Consider the following 20,166-nt stretch of genomic DNA (forward strand, 5'->3'; position numbering starts at 1 on the left):
TCTTCCAGCGTGTTTCTCTTTGGAAGGCTTCCCCAGACCTTGGACTGGCTTAGAACAAGAGCAGTGGTTCTCGACTAGGGAGGATTTGCTCCCCGGGGGATATGTGGCAACATCTGGAGAGATTTTGGGGTGTCGAACAGGGATGCTACGGGTATCTGTTGGGTAGTGACCAGGAAGGATGCTAAGAACCCACAGGAGACTCCCCCACCACAAACAACTGCCCAGCCCCAAATGTCAAGAGCACCGTGACTAAGAAACCTCGATTTAGACTAAGTGCAGAGGGGCCAATGGACAATTTTTCCTCTGTTTTCTTTTTCCCTGTGTTCACCTTGGCTCAGTTTTGGCGAAGACACGTAAAGGTGTGAAACTGTGTGCTCTCATTTGCCTAGGTGACTGGGGTCATTATCCTTAACGACAGGATGAACCTTGAGGGTGACCCCTCTGGGTTGGCATCCGAATCACCAAACACCTCAGCGGGGCTCCCGTCATGCCTGAGGAAGGTTCTCCCTCTGCCACCACCTGCCTCTTTCCCGTCAGATCCCGCTGGCTGGTTATGCGATCGCTCCCGACCGTTCCGCATTCCCAGGGAGAGGGGACGCGGGGCCACACATCATGTCCATGTGCAGGCACACAGGGACTGCTCTGTCCTCACGGGGGAGTCTCAGGCTGTTTCAAAGTTTGGTTTCCAAGGCGTGGGTCCTGTGTATGAACGACGTCTCCTGGGCCTTGCCTGTCACGTTCCCTTGCTCTGAAAATTAATGACCATCCTGAACCCTGCTTTCGTGGATTTTAAAACCTGAATGATGCAGAATGAGGGCAGGGAAAGAAACTTACCGACAAACAAAACGACATAGTTGAAGTGGGGTCTAGGTTGGGCCTCTGAAGGAAAGGCAGGCTTCTGCCTGTCAGGGGAACCAGCCAGGGAAGCAACGGGTGTAGAATTTGGAATCAAGCATTGGTTTCGTGGTAATTTGACCCTTTGAGAGGTTCAGAGGAAGTAAGGTCCAAGTTTTGGGATGGATGTTAGAAACATAGTGATAGACTCTGGGCCATGAAAGGCACGGACTGGAGTAGGCAGAGGGCAGGGGTCTCCACACCTGCCTCCAGGAATACAGTGTTCAGACTCTTCTCGCCCGCCAGCCCTGGAAGGCTACCTCGGTTTTGAAATTGAGAACCAGACCAACAGGCTCTCTGGCCCCTCCCTTTGCCCGAGGAGTCCAACTTTCCTCCAACAATTTGCCTTTTGTGCGGGCTGTGACTTACAACATCTCTTAGAAACTGCAGGCCTCCAGCCCTAGACGCACACGGCCAGAAGCTATGACTTGGGTTTCTAGACCCTGCTGCGTTGGGAGGGGGGCGCCTGGAGGTCTGCTCCCCGGCTCATTCCTTCCTGGGCTCTGACCTGTTTGTATCAAACTTTCTCTGAAAGTGATGAGTCTTGCGGAGGGGGGCGGGCGGGGGGCTTCCAGGAAGCCACAGCTAGAGGGGACTTCAGCTCGCAGTTCTATGGCAAACATCTAGGAAGAGAGCGGTTTGGGGGGGGTTGCTCCAAACGTAACCCTGCAACTAACCATAAAAAAAAATCGCCTCGTGTTCCAAAGCAAATCAAACCCCAACCGATTGAAAACTACAAAACAAAACAAGAGAACCACCGAGAAATCAAAAGCACAAGGTTCTGGTCCAGTCCGTGCTGCTGGCGGGAGGGGAGGGCCTGGCCACCCCCCCTCCCCCCACCCCCGCGTGCTTCCTCTGCGGGCCGGCGGCCGCGCGCGGGGTTTAGCTCATGTGGAAGCGGTGCTCGCCCCGGGTGATGTGGGACGAGAACTCGTAGCGGTCCTGGCTGTGGTAGCCGCACATGTTGCACTCAAAAGGATCACGGAAGCCGTGACAGCCCATGTGGATAGTGTACATGACGTGGTCCAGGAAGAGCACCCTGCAGTGTTCGCACTTGTACACCTTCATGGGCTCCCCGCCCGCACCGATCACGCGGCAGGCGTCCTGGGAGCCGTCGGAGGCCGCCCGCAGCACGTCGTAGGCTGCGTGCTCCTCCTTGATGGACAGGCCGTTGCGCGCGTGGGGCGTGATGTGGTTGGTCAGGTAGATGAGGCCGCCCCGCTGCTCCTCGGCGTTGCTCTCGGTGTCCGTCGAGTCTTGGCAGCTGTTGTTCGGGGACGCCTCCCTCTCGGAGGACACGGACTTGGCCTTGGAGAGCAGCAGTAGGTTCTCCACGGCGCTGTCCTGGGCCGCGTGGTTGGACCGCGGGGGGCCCTCCGCGTGGGGCTTGTGGAGCTGGTACATGGGGCTGATGCCCGGGACGACCTCCGAGCTGCCCGGGGGCGTCTGCACCAGCGGGCGCAGGGACTCGGCCCCCAGGTAGCTGATGGCGTTGTTGATGGCTTGGTCCATCACGTGGGTCTGCATCATCTCGTTTTCCTTCTCGTAGCTGGCGCCGCCGTCGTACGGCATGTCCGACAGACACTTGTCCCCTGTGGGAGGCAGGCGACAGTCAGTGAGGCCACGTTACCTCTGCGCACCACGGGGGCGGGTGAGATCTACAGCAAGGCCCCCCCCCCTTCCCCGCACATCTGGGTGTCCTGGTGCTCAGGGGGACTCGTGACTCAGACACCTCCCAGATGGACAAGGTGGAGGCCTGTCTGTGGTCACCCAGCTCAGGGCCCTGCTTGGAGTCAGCCCTTAAACGCACCTGACCCACCACACGAACCCGTGCATCCAAGTCGGCGCACGTCAACAGAAACAGCAGAAATCGTCCAACTAAATACTAAACCAGCACTTGGGTCTTTTACTATGAACGTCACCATATTCAGTTTAAGAGGAAAACTTAAATGACGTATTTTCGATATAGTGTTCTAAGTGACTTGCAATAGCTGGTTAATTTCTCATAAATCTATGTAATTACCATACACGAGTGTATCATTATTCACGAGTGTGTGCGATATGCTTGCTTAAAACAGTGTTATGGGACGGGGTTCTGAATTCATAACTTCAATACTCAGAATAAAATTTGATCAAAAGGTAAGAGTTCTGGTAAGATCTATAGAAAGCTGACTTCTGGCTCGGAGAGGAAATGGACGCTCAGAGTCCGGTGTCCACATCCTCCCGGGTCCCGGTTCCACTCGCCTGTCCGTCACTGGCAGGACTAGAGCCATGTGCCACATGGGTATGTGCGGGGAAGCTGGGCACACAGCAGGGAAGTAAAGGGGAGGGGGTGTGCCATTCGCCTGTTCTTTCCAAAAATTTCCGACCACGAACGATGCTCAAGGAACCTGCCGAGGACTCTGGGTGTGCGAGTGTCCCCTCAAGAAACTTCCACTCTGAGAGCGAGCTCGCTCCCCAGGGATGGCGAACCCTGAGATGAGCTCGGGCTTCTGAGCAAACATTATCATGAAGAACTAAAACGAACTGCCTTGAAGATGCACCTTCTCGACACGCTGGTTATAGGTTCAGTACGAAACCGTGGCATAATGAGCAAAGTCGCTGTCTGCACTCTGTCAGGGCTACTGATTTGCTTTCCGTTTGCGTGCAGATTTATGGATAAATCAAAGCACCGGAGGCATGCCTGAGTTGTTTACATTTTACCCCTCATTCTGTTTCTTTTCTTCCTCCAACACGTTTATGCTGAGCATTGAGTGTCTACTGGACCGGACAGGAGGGGCAGACAGGGGAGCTAGTAAAAAGGGTCCCCATCCTCAACAGCTAACAGGGGACACAGATATTAAAACACGGCTGCAAAAATGGTGTATCCCAGGCAGAGAAGTTCTAGGAAGCAAATAGAAGGCTTGGGTCCTGAGGGCTTCTGACCTAGAGTTGGCCGGGTGAGTGGGGCTCTTGTCCTACACGGGGGGGGGGGGGGGGGCAGCCAGGGGTCCTGGCCAGAGCCTGGGTGTGGGGCAGGGTGGGGGCGGTATCTACCAAGCAGAGGCTTTGTCTAGAAGAAAATGAGAAGCCCCTGAAGGGTCTGAAGGAAGGGCCCTTCTCAGTAATGGGCAGGAGTACAGGTTGTGAGGGGCAAAGGTAAGTGAACTCAGAGACTCCCTTAAGAGCCCAGGGAATGGCTACTGATGGCCCGTGAGGGCGGCGGCGGGGGAGGATCCCACACCTCCCACACTGACACCTGACATCAAGGTCTCCTGCTCATTCTTAGCAACAGGACAATAAACCACTTAGTAGTTCAAAACCTTAACTAATCTTTCTTAAAAACATTTTCCGACCACGGATGATTGTCCAGGGATATCCCCCATCATGCTGTAGAGTATCTCGGGGTCTCATTTCTTGCTTGCAAAAGAGACTTATCATAAAACAGCCCGCCTGCATTCATTCTAATGTACTGGTGGTCAGGAGAGACACTTGGCCTGATCATGGTGAAGTGTGATCCTCAGATTACAGAAGGAAAATTTGCTAGTGGCCGGTCACACCCTCTGCAGAAACTGAATAGAATGGATGGAATCTCTCCACAAGGTGGGCGGGAGGGAACACGGAAGTGGTGTTTATGCCCATTAAAAGTTAGAAGAAATAACTTGATAGCATTGTTGAATCACGTTTTGAGGTCTTTGTGTTGAGGTCCTAAATATCTTCTTGGTCTAATTCTAGAACAGAATGGATCCATTCTGGCTTATGCGCCCCCATCTGTCCCTCTACCAAACCCTGGTAGGGACAAGATGGGGCATAGACTTTGAGGCCAATTCAGATACATATCGAAGTGCTTATAGCCCCATCAAAAATGGTGCTTTCCCGCCTAATCATCCTGTTTCTGCCCAAAGTTGTGGCTCTTTGGTTTCCCAGGCAACCACTGAAATCCATTGTTTTTAAAACTTGGCCTTAACAACAAATGGATGTAGGAAAAAACCCATATATTTCAGATTACTGTGGCATATTGAAACTATCCACAAAATTTCTCTTCCCTAATACTCCACAAAGTGAGAAAAAGAAAAACCCACGCAGTTCACTTTGGCAATGAGCTAAATAAAAAAACACATTCTAATGAAACACATAGTTTTAAAAAAAATCAAGGAGCAAGGAAAGAAAATTCTGGCGTGAGACATACAGTAAAGGGTGGCCGCTGATCTCACTTCTAAAAACCTCAAGTGTGAGTCAACGAAGTCCTCAGGGTTCTCCCTAATATCCTCTTTTCTGTAGGGAGCCAATTCAAATACACATCCTCTTCCATTTCTGATCCCACAGCAGTGGAAACCTCTGCTAGCAAGAACCAGGTGAGTGTGAGGTTGGCTCTCTCGATAGGAGTGAGGTCTTCTAGGCTGTAGCTGAGGGGAAATGGCCCTAAGCCCCTAGTGTCCTCCTGTGGGGCTGGGAATCATGCTCCAGCCAGGTACAGTGGTAGCTGGTTTAGGGCATTTGACCAAATCTCAGAATGAGAGAGAGGGAGAGAGCACACAGAAAGTCTTTAAACAAAGACTGCACTTTGCCTCACCTGAACTCCTCCTTCCCCCCTATCCTTGGCATTCTTTCAGGATTTAGAAAAGTCGATAGCTCTCACAGGAAAAAAAAAAAGCCTCACATACAGTGGGAAAAATGTCCAAACGTCAATCAAGCTCTATCAGCCCAAGGAGAATAAGCAAGTGACAAGAAATGTCATGATCACCATGAAAATACTTTCTAGCAACTCAAGGGAGGAAAGGAAGTAAAACAGACCAATAAGCCCATCCTAGGAAAAAAGCTCAACTCAAGGAAGAGAGGAAATGTGTCAAAATTACTTTGTGAGATGGACTCCATAAAAAAAAGCGCTGAAAGACAGCATGCTAAAACAACAGAAAAGAGGTGAAAAAAGCTTTCAGATCTCAAGAAACAAAATGAGGTCCATTTATCACAGAATTAATCCATGGATTAGAAGCAGTAACAGAACATAACCTACTAAGAATGGAATGACTGACAGAGGAAAAACACAAGATAATAAGTGTGAAAAAATGTGAAAAAAAAAGACAAAAAATAAACTGAAGGAAATGCTAACAGATATGGAGAACAAATTATCCAACATAAGGACAACTGGTATCCCTGGCCGAGATCGCAACAGATGGAAAAAAAAAAAAGATGTCTACAAGGAAGATTATTTCTCAGAAATAGAAAACAGGGGACTCCCCAGATTAAAATGGCAGGAAAGTTTTTATTCAGAATGCAAAATACCAAGACACATCCTAGTGAGGCTATTTACCTTTTAGACTATTTAACTTAAAGAACTCTTCAGGTGTTCAGAAAGAAAATGGAAGTCACCTTTAAGAAATAAATCTCAGACTGGCCTTAGACATCTTCACGGCAGCATTCAACTAAGCAATGCCATCATGGCACCACACATGGTCAAGACAGAAAGGCAACAGACAGACATCCTCAAACACATGGCAACTATGGAAATGGAGCATCTATAGGACCTCCTTGAAAAAAAAAAGTTGCTTGAAAGTTAAATCCAATCAGTCAAGTGATTAATCACAATAAATAGACTGAGTTGGGGCTTTGAATCTGTTTAAAGAGAGAGTTAACGAAAAGTAGCTAAACTTCTGTGAGAATTATGATTATGGGAATAAAATGTGACTATTAGGAAGGAGGACGATGTAAAAATAATATAATTGAACACTGGGGAGTAAAATCGTGTCTTTATTTCCCAAAGCTGTGAGTCAGGAGATACTGCGTAAATGGAAGCAAATGGGTTAAAAACCCGATGAAGCTCATGTTTTTCATGGTGCAGTGTATCTTTTTAATCTTAGATTAAATCCTCTAAAAATATCTTTCTGCGAGAAAATGTTCATTTGAAGATTGGCTATGCCTCCAGTTTTATTGGGTTCTTGTTCACCTCTTAAATTTAAGACATCCATACAAATGCTATTTGCATTTTGAAGTAGCATGTGTGATATGACAGAATCTTTACGGAAGTATTTATTCCACACCTGTCTATCAATACACCTGTTCATCACCCTAGCCCCTCACATACATACATATGGATAAAAAGACTTTTAGAATAATGCTCAGCTACTCTTAATATTGGCAATTTCTGGATGTTGGGTTTTTGGGGTGATTTGAAAACATTCATCTTTGCCTTAAAAGTCTTTATATTAACCATGTGTCACTTTCATAATGCAACATGGTTGTTTTTTACTTCCAGAGAAAAGAAACTATACCAAGATAGTTATAATGGGTAGAGAAAATGTTAATTATTGTTATGCTCCCCTATTTCCTCTCCTGTATTTAAAAAACTTCCCCAATCACCAAACAGATGAAGAACACAGCCTTGCTGTGTAACGTGACCGTCCCCTTTCTGATGGGGCTTCATCAATCCTGTTGGCTTCTATCTGATTATCCCGGGGGATGACGTCTTTGGTGACACAATGGTGAACAATGTTCCTGGCAGAGTAAGTACTTACACTCAGGCCAAAACTCAAGGAAAAACTTTTAACCATAGATCCCATATCCATTAAGCAAAATTATGGGTCATTCGGAGCAATGTCCCTGTGAAAATCATGGCATCTTACAATTTTAAGGTGCTTTCTCAAGTTTTGATCTTTTGATCAAAAGATCAAGGGATCTGATCATCCCTTTTGATCTTCAGACTGGCACTGGGAGGGATGCAGGGTAGGAGGCATCACGCCCATTTCACAGATGGGGACACTGAGTCCAGGGATGTGCTCAAAGTTGCCAGCCAGTCACAGCTGGAGCTGGACCCTGTCCCCAGGTCTCTTGAATGTCAACCGGGAGGTCTTTCGACTGCACCACCACTGGCCCGTGTGTATGATAACGAATGATAAGAACCGCACTCCTACACACTTCAAGAATTCATATAAAGGATAAACTCAGCATCTAGAAGTTAAGAGGGACCCTAGAGACCCATCTTTTTCTTTTCTTTTCTTTTCTTTTTTAATTTTAGAGATGGAGAAGCTGTGACAAGTTAGGAGCGGTTGATTAAAATTCCATTGAATGGAAGTGAGGACAAGGTAGGCATTAGGGGGCAAAAGGAGGCGCTTTTTAAAAATATGCTGAGTTGGCTGAATCACCAATATTTCTTGGGTTTCTTGGGAAAACCCATAACAGCATGCACAGCCGCTCCTGAGCCCTTCCTTCCAACCTCCATGCTGCTGTCCTTACCCTACTGTTCCCGTCACGTTTCTGTGCCCCCTCCCCTCTGGGGACTTCTTTCTAACCTTTGCTGGGCTTGATCAGAGTTTTTTTTTTTTTTTTTTTTTAAACACGGAAGCATCTAAATCTCAAGACAATGCCTAACTTGGGGCCTCCTCCCAGGTGGCTGCAGGGGAGGCTCACGGGTAGTCTGGTTTGGGCTGAAACCTCCAAAAGCTAAAACAGGTTGCAAACGTTCATTGCCAAAGTCCTCAGCGGGACTTCTCCAGGTTCCCAACCCGAAGGAGAAGTCAGACACAGCTGGTCAGGGACCAGTAACGATCCTCAGGCACGCTTGCTACTGGGTCTTTCTTTGCTCCGTCTCTCCTCATGGTGACCCGGCCACTGTCCTCTGCCTCGCCCACTGTCCCCTGCACACTGCTCACTGCTCACTCTCTGTGAACGCTGAGTTCTCACCTAGCGCAGTGCGACCTGAAATCCCACCACAACAGCCTAGCCTGTGCTCAAGGACCTCACTGCCCTTCTGCTCAGGAAATGCAGCGTCTCTGTCATTCTCCCCGACTAAGAGCTCACATTCGTGTGACTCCCCACATGGCATCTCTGGCCAGTGGTTTGCAAAAGTGTTTTAAACTGAATCCTTCTTTCCCCCACCTATGACAAGCCTCTGAAAACCTCATCAAAGCCACAAGAACTCGGCCTCTCCTTTGTCCTCCCCGCTTCCTGCCGTCGCATCTGTCCTCTGGAACCCCAGGCCTCATCAACCGTTAACCCCATTCTAGCCCCATCCTTCCCCAACACACACTTTTTACATAGGCTCCCATGTGGCCCCCACACCAGAAAGCCCTTGAAAATTAGCAGATCAAAAACAGAACTTTTTTTTCCAGAAACTGGCCTTATCATTTCTATAACTGGCATCTCCCTCTAAGAGAGTCACCACGACTCACGGCTTCCACTCCCACCACCTGCCCTGGCCCCCACGCCCCTGTCACCAAGACTCCTCTCTGCTCTGTCCCCTCCCTCCCGCCCCCACTGCCCCATCCTTCTGGTGCAGTCAACCTTTGCATATGTGGTCTCTATTTTCCAAGGTATGGCGCCCATGAAACATGTCAAAGCTCTCTCCCGCCTACTGAGCTGAGGGTGCATTGCTCACCTCAGCTCTCAAAGACCATTGATTCCGTGGCCAGAGCTCTCCGGGAGAGCTTCCCTGAGGGTACGTGAATCAGCCCAGAACAGGTCCTGCTCCTCAGTCAGCCCGTGTCTTCCATCCACCCCAGCCACCAGCATGACCATTTCCCTACGCTTTCACCTGTCTGTTCAGAATCCTCTCCCCTTCTTCCACTATGAACAATGTGCTGAAGTCCTATTCCTCCATCAAGGTCACTATCAATTGCATGAAGCTTTTATTAATCATCTTCCTTTCTGGCCATGACCCTCCCCTCATGGTCTCTTTCCTGGCCATGACCCTCCCCCATGATCCTCCCTCCTGGCCATGACCCTCCCCCGATGATCCTCCTTCTTGGCCATGATCCTCCCCCCATGGTCCTCTTTCCTGGACATGACCCCCCCCCCCCATGATTCTCCTTCTTGACCATGACCCTCCTCCCATGGTCCTCCTTCCTGGACATGACTCTTCCCCCATGGTCTTCCTTCTTGACCATGACCCTCCCTCCATGGTCCTCTTTCCTGGACATGACCCTCCCCTCATGGTTCTCCTTCTTGACCATGACCCTCCCTCCATGTTCCTCCTTCCTGACCATGACCCTCCCCCCACGGTCCTCCTTCCTGGACATGACTCTTCCCCCATGGTCTTCCTTCTTGACCATGACCCTCCCCCCATGGTCCTCTTTCCTGGACATGACCTCTCCCAGCATTCTCCTTCTACATTGTCCTTATGATAACAGCTGAGTTTCACATTGAGACTTTGTAAATGTTCTCACATCCATGATGTTAACTAATGTCCACAAAACCCTGTGAGGCACACAACGAATGGAACCAAGGTCAAGTAACGTGACCAGCTGACAGCATCAACACGTGGCTGTGCGCAGACACTCCCAGGTTGGGCCCCCAGCTTAGTGCACTTCCACTCTTAAACCGACCTAAATAGCTATCATTCTTCCCGCACCTGCAGCATGAGGCCTGGCGATGGTTACTGGTGCATCTATCATCTACACAACAGCAAGGTCCTAGAGGAAAGGGACACTTTGATCTTCCTTTTATCCCTCAAAGCACCTGACACAGGTAGAGATTCAATGGTGAGAACAGCAATCGTGGCTGTGCCCCCCTCTTCTCTGGACACGTCTCATGGGCCGAGTTGCTACGTGATTCGAAGTAGCCCATGCAAGGAGTGTTATGAACTTTGTGTGAAAAATGAGCTTTCGAAGTTCAGCGAGGCTGCTCGGGCAGCGGGTGAATGGGCTGTGTGGAGAGCCCCTGGCCACGCTGGACCCATGTTCTTGGCTCTGAGCACACTGACCCGGCCAACCCTGTCCACAGGCAGATCTCCTGGGTGCCCAGGAGGCTGCGAGACCACATCTAGGAAAAACTGCCAGGAGAGGAATTCATTTTTAAGAAGTCTATCAGAAAAAACTCCAGGGGCACCGGGGTGGCTGAGTCAGTAGAGTGTCCAACTTCTTGGTTTCGACGCAGGTCATGATCTCACAGTTTGTGAGTTCGAGCCTCATGTTGGGCCGACAGCACAGAGCCTGCTGGGGATTCTCTCTCTCCCTCTCTCTCTGCTCTTCCCCCACATGTGCTCTCTCTCTCTCAAAATATGTCAATAAACATGAAACAAAGAAAAAAACTCCAAAATATTTAAGAAACGTGAAGCCTACCAATTTTTTTGCTCTGTAAAAAATGAGCTACTTTTTCTTCCTTCTACTCTCAACTAATTTGCACCTGAGCCGACAACACCCGCATAGTTGTTCGTTAAGAGACAGCAAACGTTTGACTCTTACCAACAAATTTCTGAGGCATAGAGCTCTTACGTTTGGCGACGTTACTTGCTAGTCTGTCCAGCACGAGGGATCTCTCTGATCCTATCTTGCACAGATCTTCTGCCATCTCACTGTGATTAGCTTCTTCTTTAATGACTAAAGTCAAAGACAGTTAGAGAGGCCAGTTTAGAAAAGCTTACAATGAAAGGATTCGGTCGCATCCAGCATTAAATCTGACATTTGTTAAGCGCCTACAAGAGCCAGGCCCTTCACAAGGATTATTGCTAATCTCCCCGGCAGCTCTTTCAGCCGGGACAGAGGCTGCCCATGGCCACCTGCTAATGACACCTGCCGGCCGTACGTTATCTCCCGAGGCCAAAGGAACAAACACCATCCCTGTCACCAGAAGCTGGATGGGATTAAGCAACTGTGTCCCTCGGACGAGTCCTCTTAACTTTTCCAGTGCCCCCAAATCCACTAACTCAGTCAGTCCCGACACCAGCCTGCTGAGGATCAAAGCACTACCTGTCAGAGCTAGAAATGATCTGAGGTTCCTACGCCATCGACAGGCACCGCGAAGGGATGTGCAGAAGGAACGTGGCTGCCCAAAATGCTACAGCAAATCCGGGCAACATGGGGAGAGAACCCAGAGCTCCTGATCCCTGAACACACAGCAAACTCTGGGAAATCAAATAACACCTGCAAACTGTGGGAAAAGCTAGACCCTGTGGGGCTAAATGTTGATGGAGGGAGTATTCCTAGCCGACCTCCATTTTTTCCATTTCCATCTTTCTTTCTATGGTTGAAGACACAACTTTGTCTCTTACAGAGTCTGCCTATATTCTAGTTTTTACAGTTGGGTTTTTGGGGATAGAACGTTCATGTCCCTGCAATGTATCGTAATATACGAAGACCTGAAAATGCCAATTGATTACATTCCAAACAGTTAACCAATCCCTCTGGCACCACTTCTGAATGGTCCGCTTAAATCCCACTGTCCTATTTCTCCCTCTCCTCCTTCCCCAGATATGACATGCTGATTTATCACAGGATCTATAGGATCTTCTGTTACTATTCTCGATTTCTATCTACTCTCCCAAAGAGCCCCACGTCATAGCTACATTTTAACACAGCACGACACATTACTTTTCCTTTTTCAACCATGCCAATTCTCTCATCTACGTTTCCGGATACACTTCACGATATTCCAAATTTTATATTGGACCCACGCCTTGATTCGGGAAGATTCGTGCCCGCAGTGTCTGACCCTCCCCCTCTCCAGTGTTCCACGTTTGCTTTCTTGCCTCAGCACGGTGTGGTAGCTTCCTTCATTATGCCCTGCACATTACCTGCTAAGATGATTTCTAAGTATTTTATGTCTCCATTGCTATTATGAAGGCCACTCTGGAAGCCTATATTTCAAATTGGTTATTATCGCCGGTATATGTAATTTTTTAACATCAGAAATGCGTGTTTCCTGCTCAATGAGCAAACATAATAACCCACACCCTGACTGGTGTGAAGGATACACACAAAATCCACGAAGCCCAATTCCAGGGGGCGTGCACATCTGACCTATGGATCCCACATGCTTGCCCACATGTCCGTCCTTCTCGGCCAAGCAGAGCACTGTGGGTGTCTTCCCTGCCCAGGGCCACAGGGCCTCCTGAGACCCTCGGGGTCATCACAGTGAGGGACAAAGGAGTTCCAGACTCCCAGATCAGTGGCATTTCCCTGCAAGAGCTTGTAACACGATCTGTGTACCTGAATGATCATCTTCCAAATGCTCGAGAGAAACTTACTTCATCCCTAAAGGAAGTTGTGACAGATGACCAAGAAACCTTTAACTAACTAAAGCGACATTCAGAAAAATTAAACTCTCCCACATCCTAGCTGGGCTAGGCTTTGTTTTTACCTAATCCCAAAGAATGGCCCCAACCTAAGGGGATCGAAGAGGGAAGAGGGTGTCTGGGTGCCCACGGGAGCACCGAGGGGGCTGCTCTCCGGCTCTGTAGGGAGAATGGGGCTTGAAAGACACACAGAAGGCACAGGTTTGACCAGCCCTGGCACAGCAAAGTGACCAAGACCCCCCTCTGCCCACACCTCAGCAGCCCACTGCGTGCCCCCAGGATCCCAGATGTCATCTTGCAGGACTCTGACTGCAGTGCTTTTATGGATACCTTCTGCCCCCCGGGCAGCACTCACCACATGCCTGAAGCCTTCTTATCTCCTGAACACAGGGACAGAAGGACCCATCACTGCGGTATTCCAAATAATCTGATCACCCAAGGGAAGAAATTAGCATTTCAGGGCTGTGTTGACTCTGCCTATGGGGTAACGTACATATTGCTGACACACAGGCTCACTGACATGGACAGCCCGTGGGTGACACATGTCTGCATTCTCTGCCCTCATTTCTGCCAGGTTGGCCGGGCAGGAATTAGCACTCCTACTTGAGAGCCCGGGGTCGCATTCAAACCCAGGTACAGAGATGCAACTTGAGCCCAGGTCTCAGGGACCGCCAGGAGCAGCCTGCTGTGATCTCCCAGCGTGTTTCTTCGGTAATAAAATAGCGGAGAAAACCAATGCGCTCTGTCTGTGTCTCCTGTTCATTCTGTCTTCTCGACTCCATGTGTATGGCTCTAAAGGGACATTCAGATCACTGTATTCAAACAGGTCAGTACTGTAGATAATAAATTGCAGCAAATATCTGTTGGGTCGACAAATGGCTTATTTGAACATGGATCCGTCCATTCTGGAAACATACATTTCAAATTGGTTACGATGGCTGGATGTGCAATTTTTTTTTTACATCAGAAATGGTATTTTTCATCAAATGGGCAAACATAAGGGCTCACATCCAGATTTACGTAAAGGATACGCACAAAATCCATAAAACTTATTGTCACCGGTCTCTCATTTGACCTACAGAGCCAGGATGCTTCTTCACGTGTCCCTCCTTCTCGGCAAAGCAGGGCACTGTGGCCCTTACCTCCAAGGCCCGTTAATTTATTTTTGGCAGGAAAATACAATGTCTAAACAAAGTTTAAATTTTATTCTAAAGGAGCGCCATCATCTCTGAACCTGTAGATGCCATCTTGGGGGTTGGCCACAAACTGGTGACTAGTACATGATTATTAGGATTTTCCTATCTAGTCTCACCTGCTCCAGTAACCCTCCATACCTTTCCTTTCTAGAAACAGACACCAGACTTGGAAGAGAGCTAAATGATAATTCAGTGGGATCTCCCCATTTTACAGGTGACAAGAGTAAGTCTCGCCCACAGAGGTCAATGGTCAGCCCCCAGATCCACAGCTAATCGGTGAGGCAGGCAGTGCTAGAACCACAGAGGTGCTGCCACGTAAAACGTTGCCCCTTGATGCCCAAACTATCTGACTCTTGGGCCTCCGTTCATTTATTTTTTTAATTTTTTTAAGTTTATTTATTTATTTTGAGAGAGAGTGAGCAGGGGAGGGGCAGAGAGAGAAGGAGAGAGAGACCCAAGCAGGCTCCACACTGTTAGTGCAGAGCCGGACATGGAGCTCGATCCCATGACCCTGGGATCATGAGCCTGAGCCGCAATCAAGAGTCAGATGCTTAACCGACTGAGCCACCCAGGTGTCCCAGAATTCCACTCTCACTGTTTGTCTCTCCTGTTCTCACCTGTCCTTAATCTGAATCTCTTGCCCATACCTCATGCCTCTCAACTCTCCATTTCACATGGTTAAGAGAGTAAGTTTTGTCTTATGTGTATTTCACCACAGTAGAAGTACGACAAGCGATCACACAAAATTTAAAATCACAAAAGCGACCTGAGTATTCCCTGGTGGATTTCCTTTATGAGCCATTCATTAAAGCCAGAAAGCTGAGTGAGATTTAACAAACTTTCGACCCTTAATTTCACTTCTGCTTCTGGGTCCCGTGACGATTTTTCCAGCGGTGGCGTCAAATAAACCGCGTTTGTAAGGAGGTCGGCTTCCATTGACCTACTCAGACATTTCTTACGTCTTAAAAGGTTAGAAAGGTGCCTTTTATGACAGCGCTGTCCCTTGGAGTAAATTCAGCCTCCTTCGACACCAGCGTGAGCGTCCTTCACTTTACATTTTCTAAGATCGGAGTCAAGTGCCACAGGGTGATGTGGTGCCTCGGGCACCAAGGCTCATAAGAAAAAAGCAGCCTTTCCTCCAATCCTGTGATAGCCGCAACCCTCTCGACTGTCAGGGTTTTGCCAAGGAGCTCACTCGTTCCAGACAGGTGCCGAAACAGATGAACGAAAACCCAGCCTGAAAGCTTTCATTCGATCAACTTCATGAAAAGAAGAGTTTTTAAGACAAGATTTCACATCTTATTTTGAGGACTAAGCACAAAGAAGCAATCGATACTCCTGGTTTAGTTAAAAAAAAATTCCCCAAACCAAGAACCGCCCGCCCCCCCACCCCTGGCAAAGTTTCTGGGGTCACTATTCTCTCAGACACTTCCCCAGCTTTCAAGAGGGAGGGGTTCAAGGTCAGGCTCTCTCTGGTGAGATGAGGGCTTCAAAAGTCGGGAAGCACGAAGTGCTTCTGCCAAAAACGTCCCTTGGTCGGGGCGGTGGCGGCTCGCACGCCTGGGTTGTGCACTCGGCGCTGTGTGCCCGGGGCCCTTCTTCGCTGCGTGCCGGGAGGGTGAGCCAGCGCTTACCTGGGTACAGCGTGCCTGGAAGGCCCATGCTTTGCAAGTAGTTGTGGCAACGCTCTTTATGTTCCTCTAAAGAGCTTCGCTGTTTATAGCTTCGGCCACAATATCCACATTTGTGAGGTTTACCAACTGCAGAAAACACAATCGAGTTCAAGACCCCAATTAAATACTGGCCTTGGTGTGATGGGAATTCATGCAATACAATCATTACCGAAAAAGGCAAAGAACCCCTCCCCTCTTGAGAGCTAAAGTGGACTCAGTCAAAATTGCCGAATTTAAAAATAGGAATGCCCAGGGGTTTCGCTGAATGTACCAAGAACTCGTGTGACTCTGGTTTCACCTTAATTTGCCCACTGTCCTAACTCCCAAATTCTCTTCTACTGAAATCACTGTTCTTTAACTGGAGGAAATGGGCCATCACCATTTGATCGCATGGGCACCACGTGGGTGGAGACGTGAGGGATGTCCCCAGTTGCCTGGAGGATTCACAGACGCCCCTCTAAAGTCAGACTCGTCCATGTCTACGCTGCGGGCCAGGTCTGGCAAGACACTGGTGACAGATCTAAATGCACCCAAAGTGGATTCAGTTCCAGGATGCTAAACTGGATAACTTGAGGTCTCGAAGATACCACAGCGGATAGTGATGCGTTAATGAAATGATCATTTGTTTCCAAAATGTATCTTCCTGTTCTAGCTTCAAAAAGCTCTGTGTTCTCCCCAAAAGCTTAAGGATGGCGTGGTCTCTGGATCAGCCCTGACCAACAAAACTCATTATGACGATGGATGTGTTCTTCATCTGTGCCGTCCAATGCGATAGTCATTGTACTGTTCAATATGGCGGCCACCCGTGAACCACTGAGCATGCAGAGTCTGGCTACAGTCACCGAGGACTGAAGTTTTGATTTCGTTTAAGTTTAATTGATGAAACTTAAATTTAAATGCCACATATGGCTAGTGGCCACTGCTTCAGGCAGTGCAGTATCTATAATGAGGTTAGTTCCTCCCAAACTTTATGGAGCGGTATTTTAGGGAAAGAAGACTCACGCCAACAAACTCATATCATGCCCAAGCTTAATGACTTTCATGGACAGCATTTTAAGAGATGAGATAAGTAAAGTATCTTTATTTACGTAAGGAATATAAATTTCCATCCGAAGACCAGAATCTTCTCCTACTTCCTTCTCATGTTGTTAGATTTCACATATCTGAATGTATTATATAAAAATCAATACCATCCAAATCGGAATGCTTGGTAAAATGGTTCAACCAAAGCTTGTACTGGTTCCATCTCTTCCTTAGGTGAACAGAAGCAATGGTTAGAGAAGACTAAGACGAAATGTAAAATTTGACCTTTGGAGCATTTCACAGAGGAAGAATGGGATCCATCCCTACCTGTAGAAAGCATCGCGTCCCTAACACCGGGGAAGTAACCTGGAAATGCACAGTGTTGCCTAAAATACACCTTGTAGCACAGCCCAAGATTCTGAAGGGAAGAAAGTCTCTAGCTTGGCTTGTGACTTCCAAAGAAGGCGGTGAGGAAGGAAGGGCCTCCTGTACCCTGCCAGACCGCCCCACCCTGTATCAATCTGGGACAAAGCTATAGTCACATCTCGCCACTGATGTGTCGTTGGCCTTTGGAACCTCAAGCCACCACCAGCTGCCAGAGAAAACTGTGAGATGGATCACGGTTTCAGTGGAGTTGGGAGGGAGGCAGTGGGCCACTTCACAATGGAATAGAATGTGGCCCCATTTGGGTTTGCAGATGAAGAACGAAGTCTTCATTTTATTCGAGTGAAGTCCTCTTATGGAGCCTCCATCAGCGTCTTTTCCGAGAGCTGTGTGGCTCCCTCAGGTGGCGGAGTCACCAGCAGCCCTGGGTCAATGGTATCGTATTACCTACTTGCTCATCAGCGCATCCGTGATAGAAACAAGCAGTCCAAAGTCTACCACGCTCCTGCATAATTACTCAAGTAACTGGCCGTGCTTAGAGCAGGGGACCATCATGCCTTGAAGGACGTCAGCGGGCATGGAACCAGAGTGGCCTAAAGTACTGCATTGGATGCTCCAGACTTCACAGTAGGAAGGAAAGAAAAGAGAGAGGCATCACTTCAAGGTTCAAGGACTGCCGTGCAGGCGAGACTTCGGCTGCCAATCAGAGTAACTGGGGATTATGAGGACACGGTTGGCGTCGCCTGAGGATGAGTCTTGGTGTCTTCCGCCTACGTGGGGTCGTGGTTCCTACCGCCTCAATGGGGTACTGTTGGCAACCGTGCTGATGTCCACTTGACCTGCACGGATGACGGATGCGAAGTGCCTCTGCCCTAGACCACCCAGACGGTCTGCTCATCACATCCGAAACCTTATCATTTCCCTGCACACCTTCCCTTCTTGGCGGGGGGCGGGGGGGGGGGTGGGCAGCACACGGGCTCCTGTTATTGACACAGGCGAACACTGAAGAACACTCACTGTCGCCCTCCTGTCCTCCCGTTTGGGGTGGGCCATCTGTTCCCCCTGTCCCCTGCAGCACAGCCCTCCCTGCCCCTCCCGTAGGTTCCAGGCCCCCCTGGGGGGAATGGGTGGCTTCGGCCCCACCATCACCCCCTGCTGACCTCAGTTTTGTACAGCTCCTCTCTTGGAAGATTTTAAGTTTTCTAATTAAAGAACATTTGGGGGATCGGCATGGAGAGGAGGTGTCATGTCTGGACCCCAAAAGGGAACCGGCAGTCCCAGGGCCCCTGTGACCACCTGCTTCGTCTCCTCGTGAGCTGCTGCAGGTACCCGCCGCCCCCCCCCCCAGCAGAAAGACTACGAAACACTGGATAAAATGCGTCCCGCGCCCCCTTCTAGGGTCACTTACGGATTGATGCGTTCGTGTGCAATGTGTCTGAAGGTAAACCTTAGAAACTCACCTTCCACTGTGGACTCTAGCCCCTCCTTCTATTGGAAGTCTCTCCTGAAACCTCCCGCCCTGCCCTGGAGACTGGCCGTCCCCTCCCTGCGCTCCCACCGTCCCCTCAGAGGCTGGCGTCACCACACTTGCAGCACGTTGGTGCTTCGCTACTGCCCACCTGCCTCCCCCACAGAGAGTGACGTCCCTGGGCGCTCAGTACATACTCACGGGCCACAGAACGGGGCACAAGGAGAGGCCACTAAAGCCTCACTATTAACTACACTCCTCACACCTTGGAGGAGACAGCCCCGACTATAGGCAGATCTTCCCCAGGAGGCAGCATCCCTACCAATGGGGACAGTGTGGCCCTGGCGAGGTCTGGAGGGAGCTGGTCTGAAGCCTCTTCCTCCCCCAAGTGGCCTCTTAGCTGAGGCGTGACTGGCTCCTGGCACGAGTTACACAGTCGGGGCTCACTCAGGGCAGTGTCCCCCTGGGGAGCGGGGGGACAGGCGTGTCCCCAACCAGGACAGAGAGCGGTAGGCCCTTCTCGCGTCATCGCTCAGCTTTGCAAAGTAACTATGCCTGTGACCGCTGCTCTGCGTAAAGCAGTAATACAAGCGACTTCGCAATTTCGATAAAGACATGTACTTGGGAACTTTGGGGACACGACCCGCGCGCCCCGTGGAAAGCACACGGCTGGCAAAGCCGCTTAGAAAAGCCTCACTTACCTGTCGAAACACTCTCTGTAAATTGGGACTTCTGTGCGCGCGCGCGTGTCATTTCCCACCCACATCATCTGGTTTGGTGGGGAGTCAAACTCGGGGACCGGGGCATGGATGCCCGGGGTGTGCGGGGGTGTTCCCCCGGGCCGGCCTGCAGGGGGCGCTCCGGCGCGCGCGCGCACACACACACGCGCCCAGTGGACCTACCGGAGTGTGTCCTCAGGTGGCCAGTGAGGGCATCCCGCCGGCGGCACGCGTAATTGCAGAGATGACACTTAAAGGGCTTCTCCCCAGAGTGCAGCTTGATGTGCCGAAGCAGGTTGCCCTTCTGCGTGAACGAGGCCCCGCACTGGTTGCACTGGAAAGGCCGCTCGCCTGGGAGGAGGAGAGGGGATCGGTGAGAACAAAACTCTGAGCGCGCGCGCGCGAGCGGGGACAGGTGCAGGACCCGCGAGGAAGTTGCTTCCCACGGGGGCCCGGTGACTTCCACCCGCTGCAGGTTTGATAGAACACGAGGCTTTCAGACTAAACCTGCCAGTTCCTTAACGCTTCACTGGTTGGGTCAATTTGATCTGAAAATCTAATTTTTTTCCCCTAAATCAGAATGGCACATCACAATGCAAATTCAAACTCATTTAAATAAAGTGACTGCAACATTTTGTGATGAAGAGCCACTCTTCCTGATCAGCAGTTTTGGAATAAACCAATATCCAATTTTGCGTGTTGTGGCATTTGGTGGGGTTTTTAATGTGGCTTTTTTCAAAGGGTCTTTAAAATATGCCACTGAAGCAAGCAAAATAAAAAGGAAACTCATTAAAAATGCATTTCAGGATCACAAGTTCATTTCAGC

At 49.6% G+C, this 20,166-nt stretch overlaps 1 protein-coding gene across 23 annotated transcripts in view; it reads right to left on the minus strand.

Moving 5' to 3' along the window:
- Nucleotides 1-306: 306 nt before the first annotated feature.
- The window catches only part of IKZF1 (IKAROS family zinc finger 1), a 98,588-nt gene continuing 78,728 nt past the window's right edge, over nucleotides 307-20,166 (minus strand). For 13 of the 23 annotated variants that reach the window (XM_053218717.1, XM_053218721.1, XM_027046074.2 and 10 more), the window contains 4 exons: nucleotides 19,524-19,691; nucleotides 15,708-15,833; nucleotides 11,049-11,183; nucleotides 307-2,486 (listed from right to left, as the gene is read on the minus strand). In XM_053218717.1, the coding sequence (XP_053074692.1) occupies nucleotides 1,777-2,486; nucleotides 11,049-11,183; nucleotides 15,708-15,833; nucleotides 19,524-19,691 (1,139 nt within the window). In that variant the 3' untranslated portion in view covers nucleotides 307-1,776. The remainder of the gene's footprint in view (nucleotides 2,487-11,048; nucleotides 11,184-15,707; nucleotides 15,834-19,523; nucleotides 19,692-20,166) is intronic. The other 10 variants (XM_053218725.1, XM_053218714.1, XM_053218719.1 and 7 more) reach the window with 5 other exon arrangements.

Source organism: Acinonyx jubatus, chromosome A2, assembly GCF_027475565.1.
Source record: "Acinonyx jubatus isolate Ajub_Pintada_27869175 chromosome A2, VMU_Ajub_asm_v1.0, whole genome shotgun sequence".
Lineage (NCBI taxonomy): Eukaryota > Metazoa > Chordata > Mammalia > Carnivora > Felidae > Acinonyx > Acinonyx jubatus.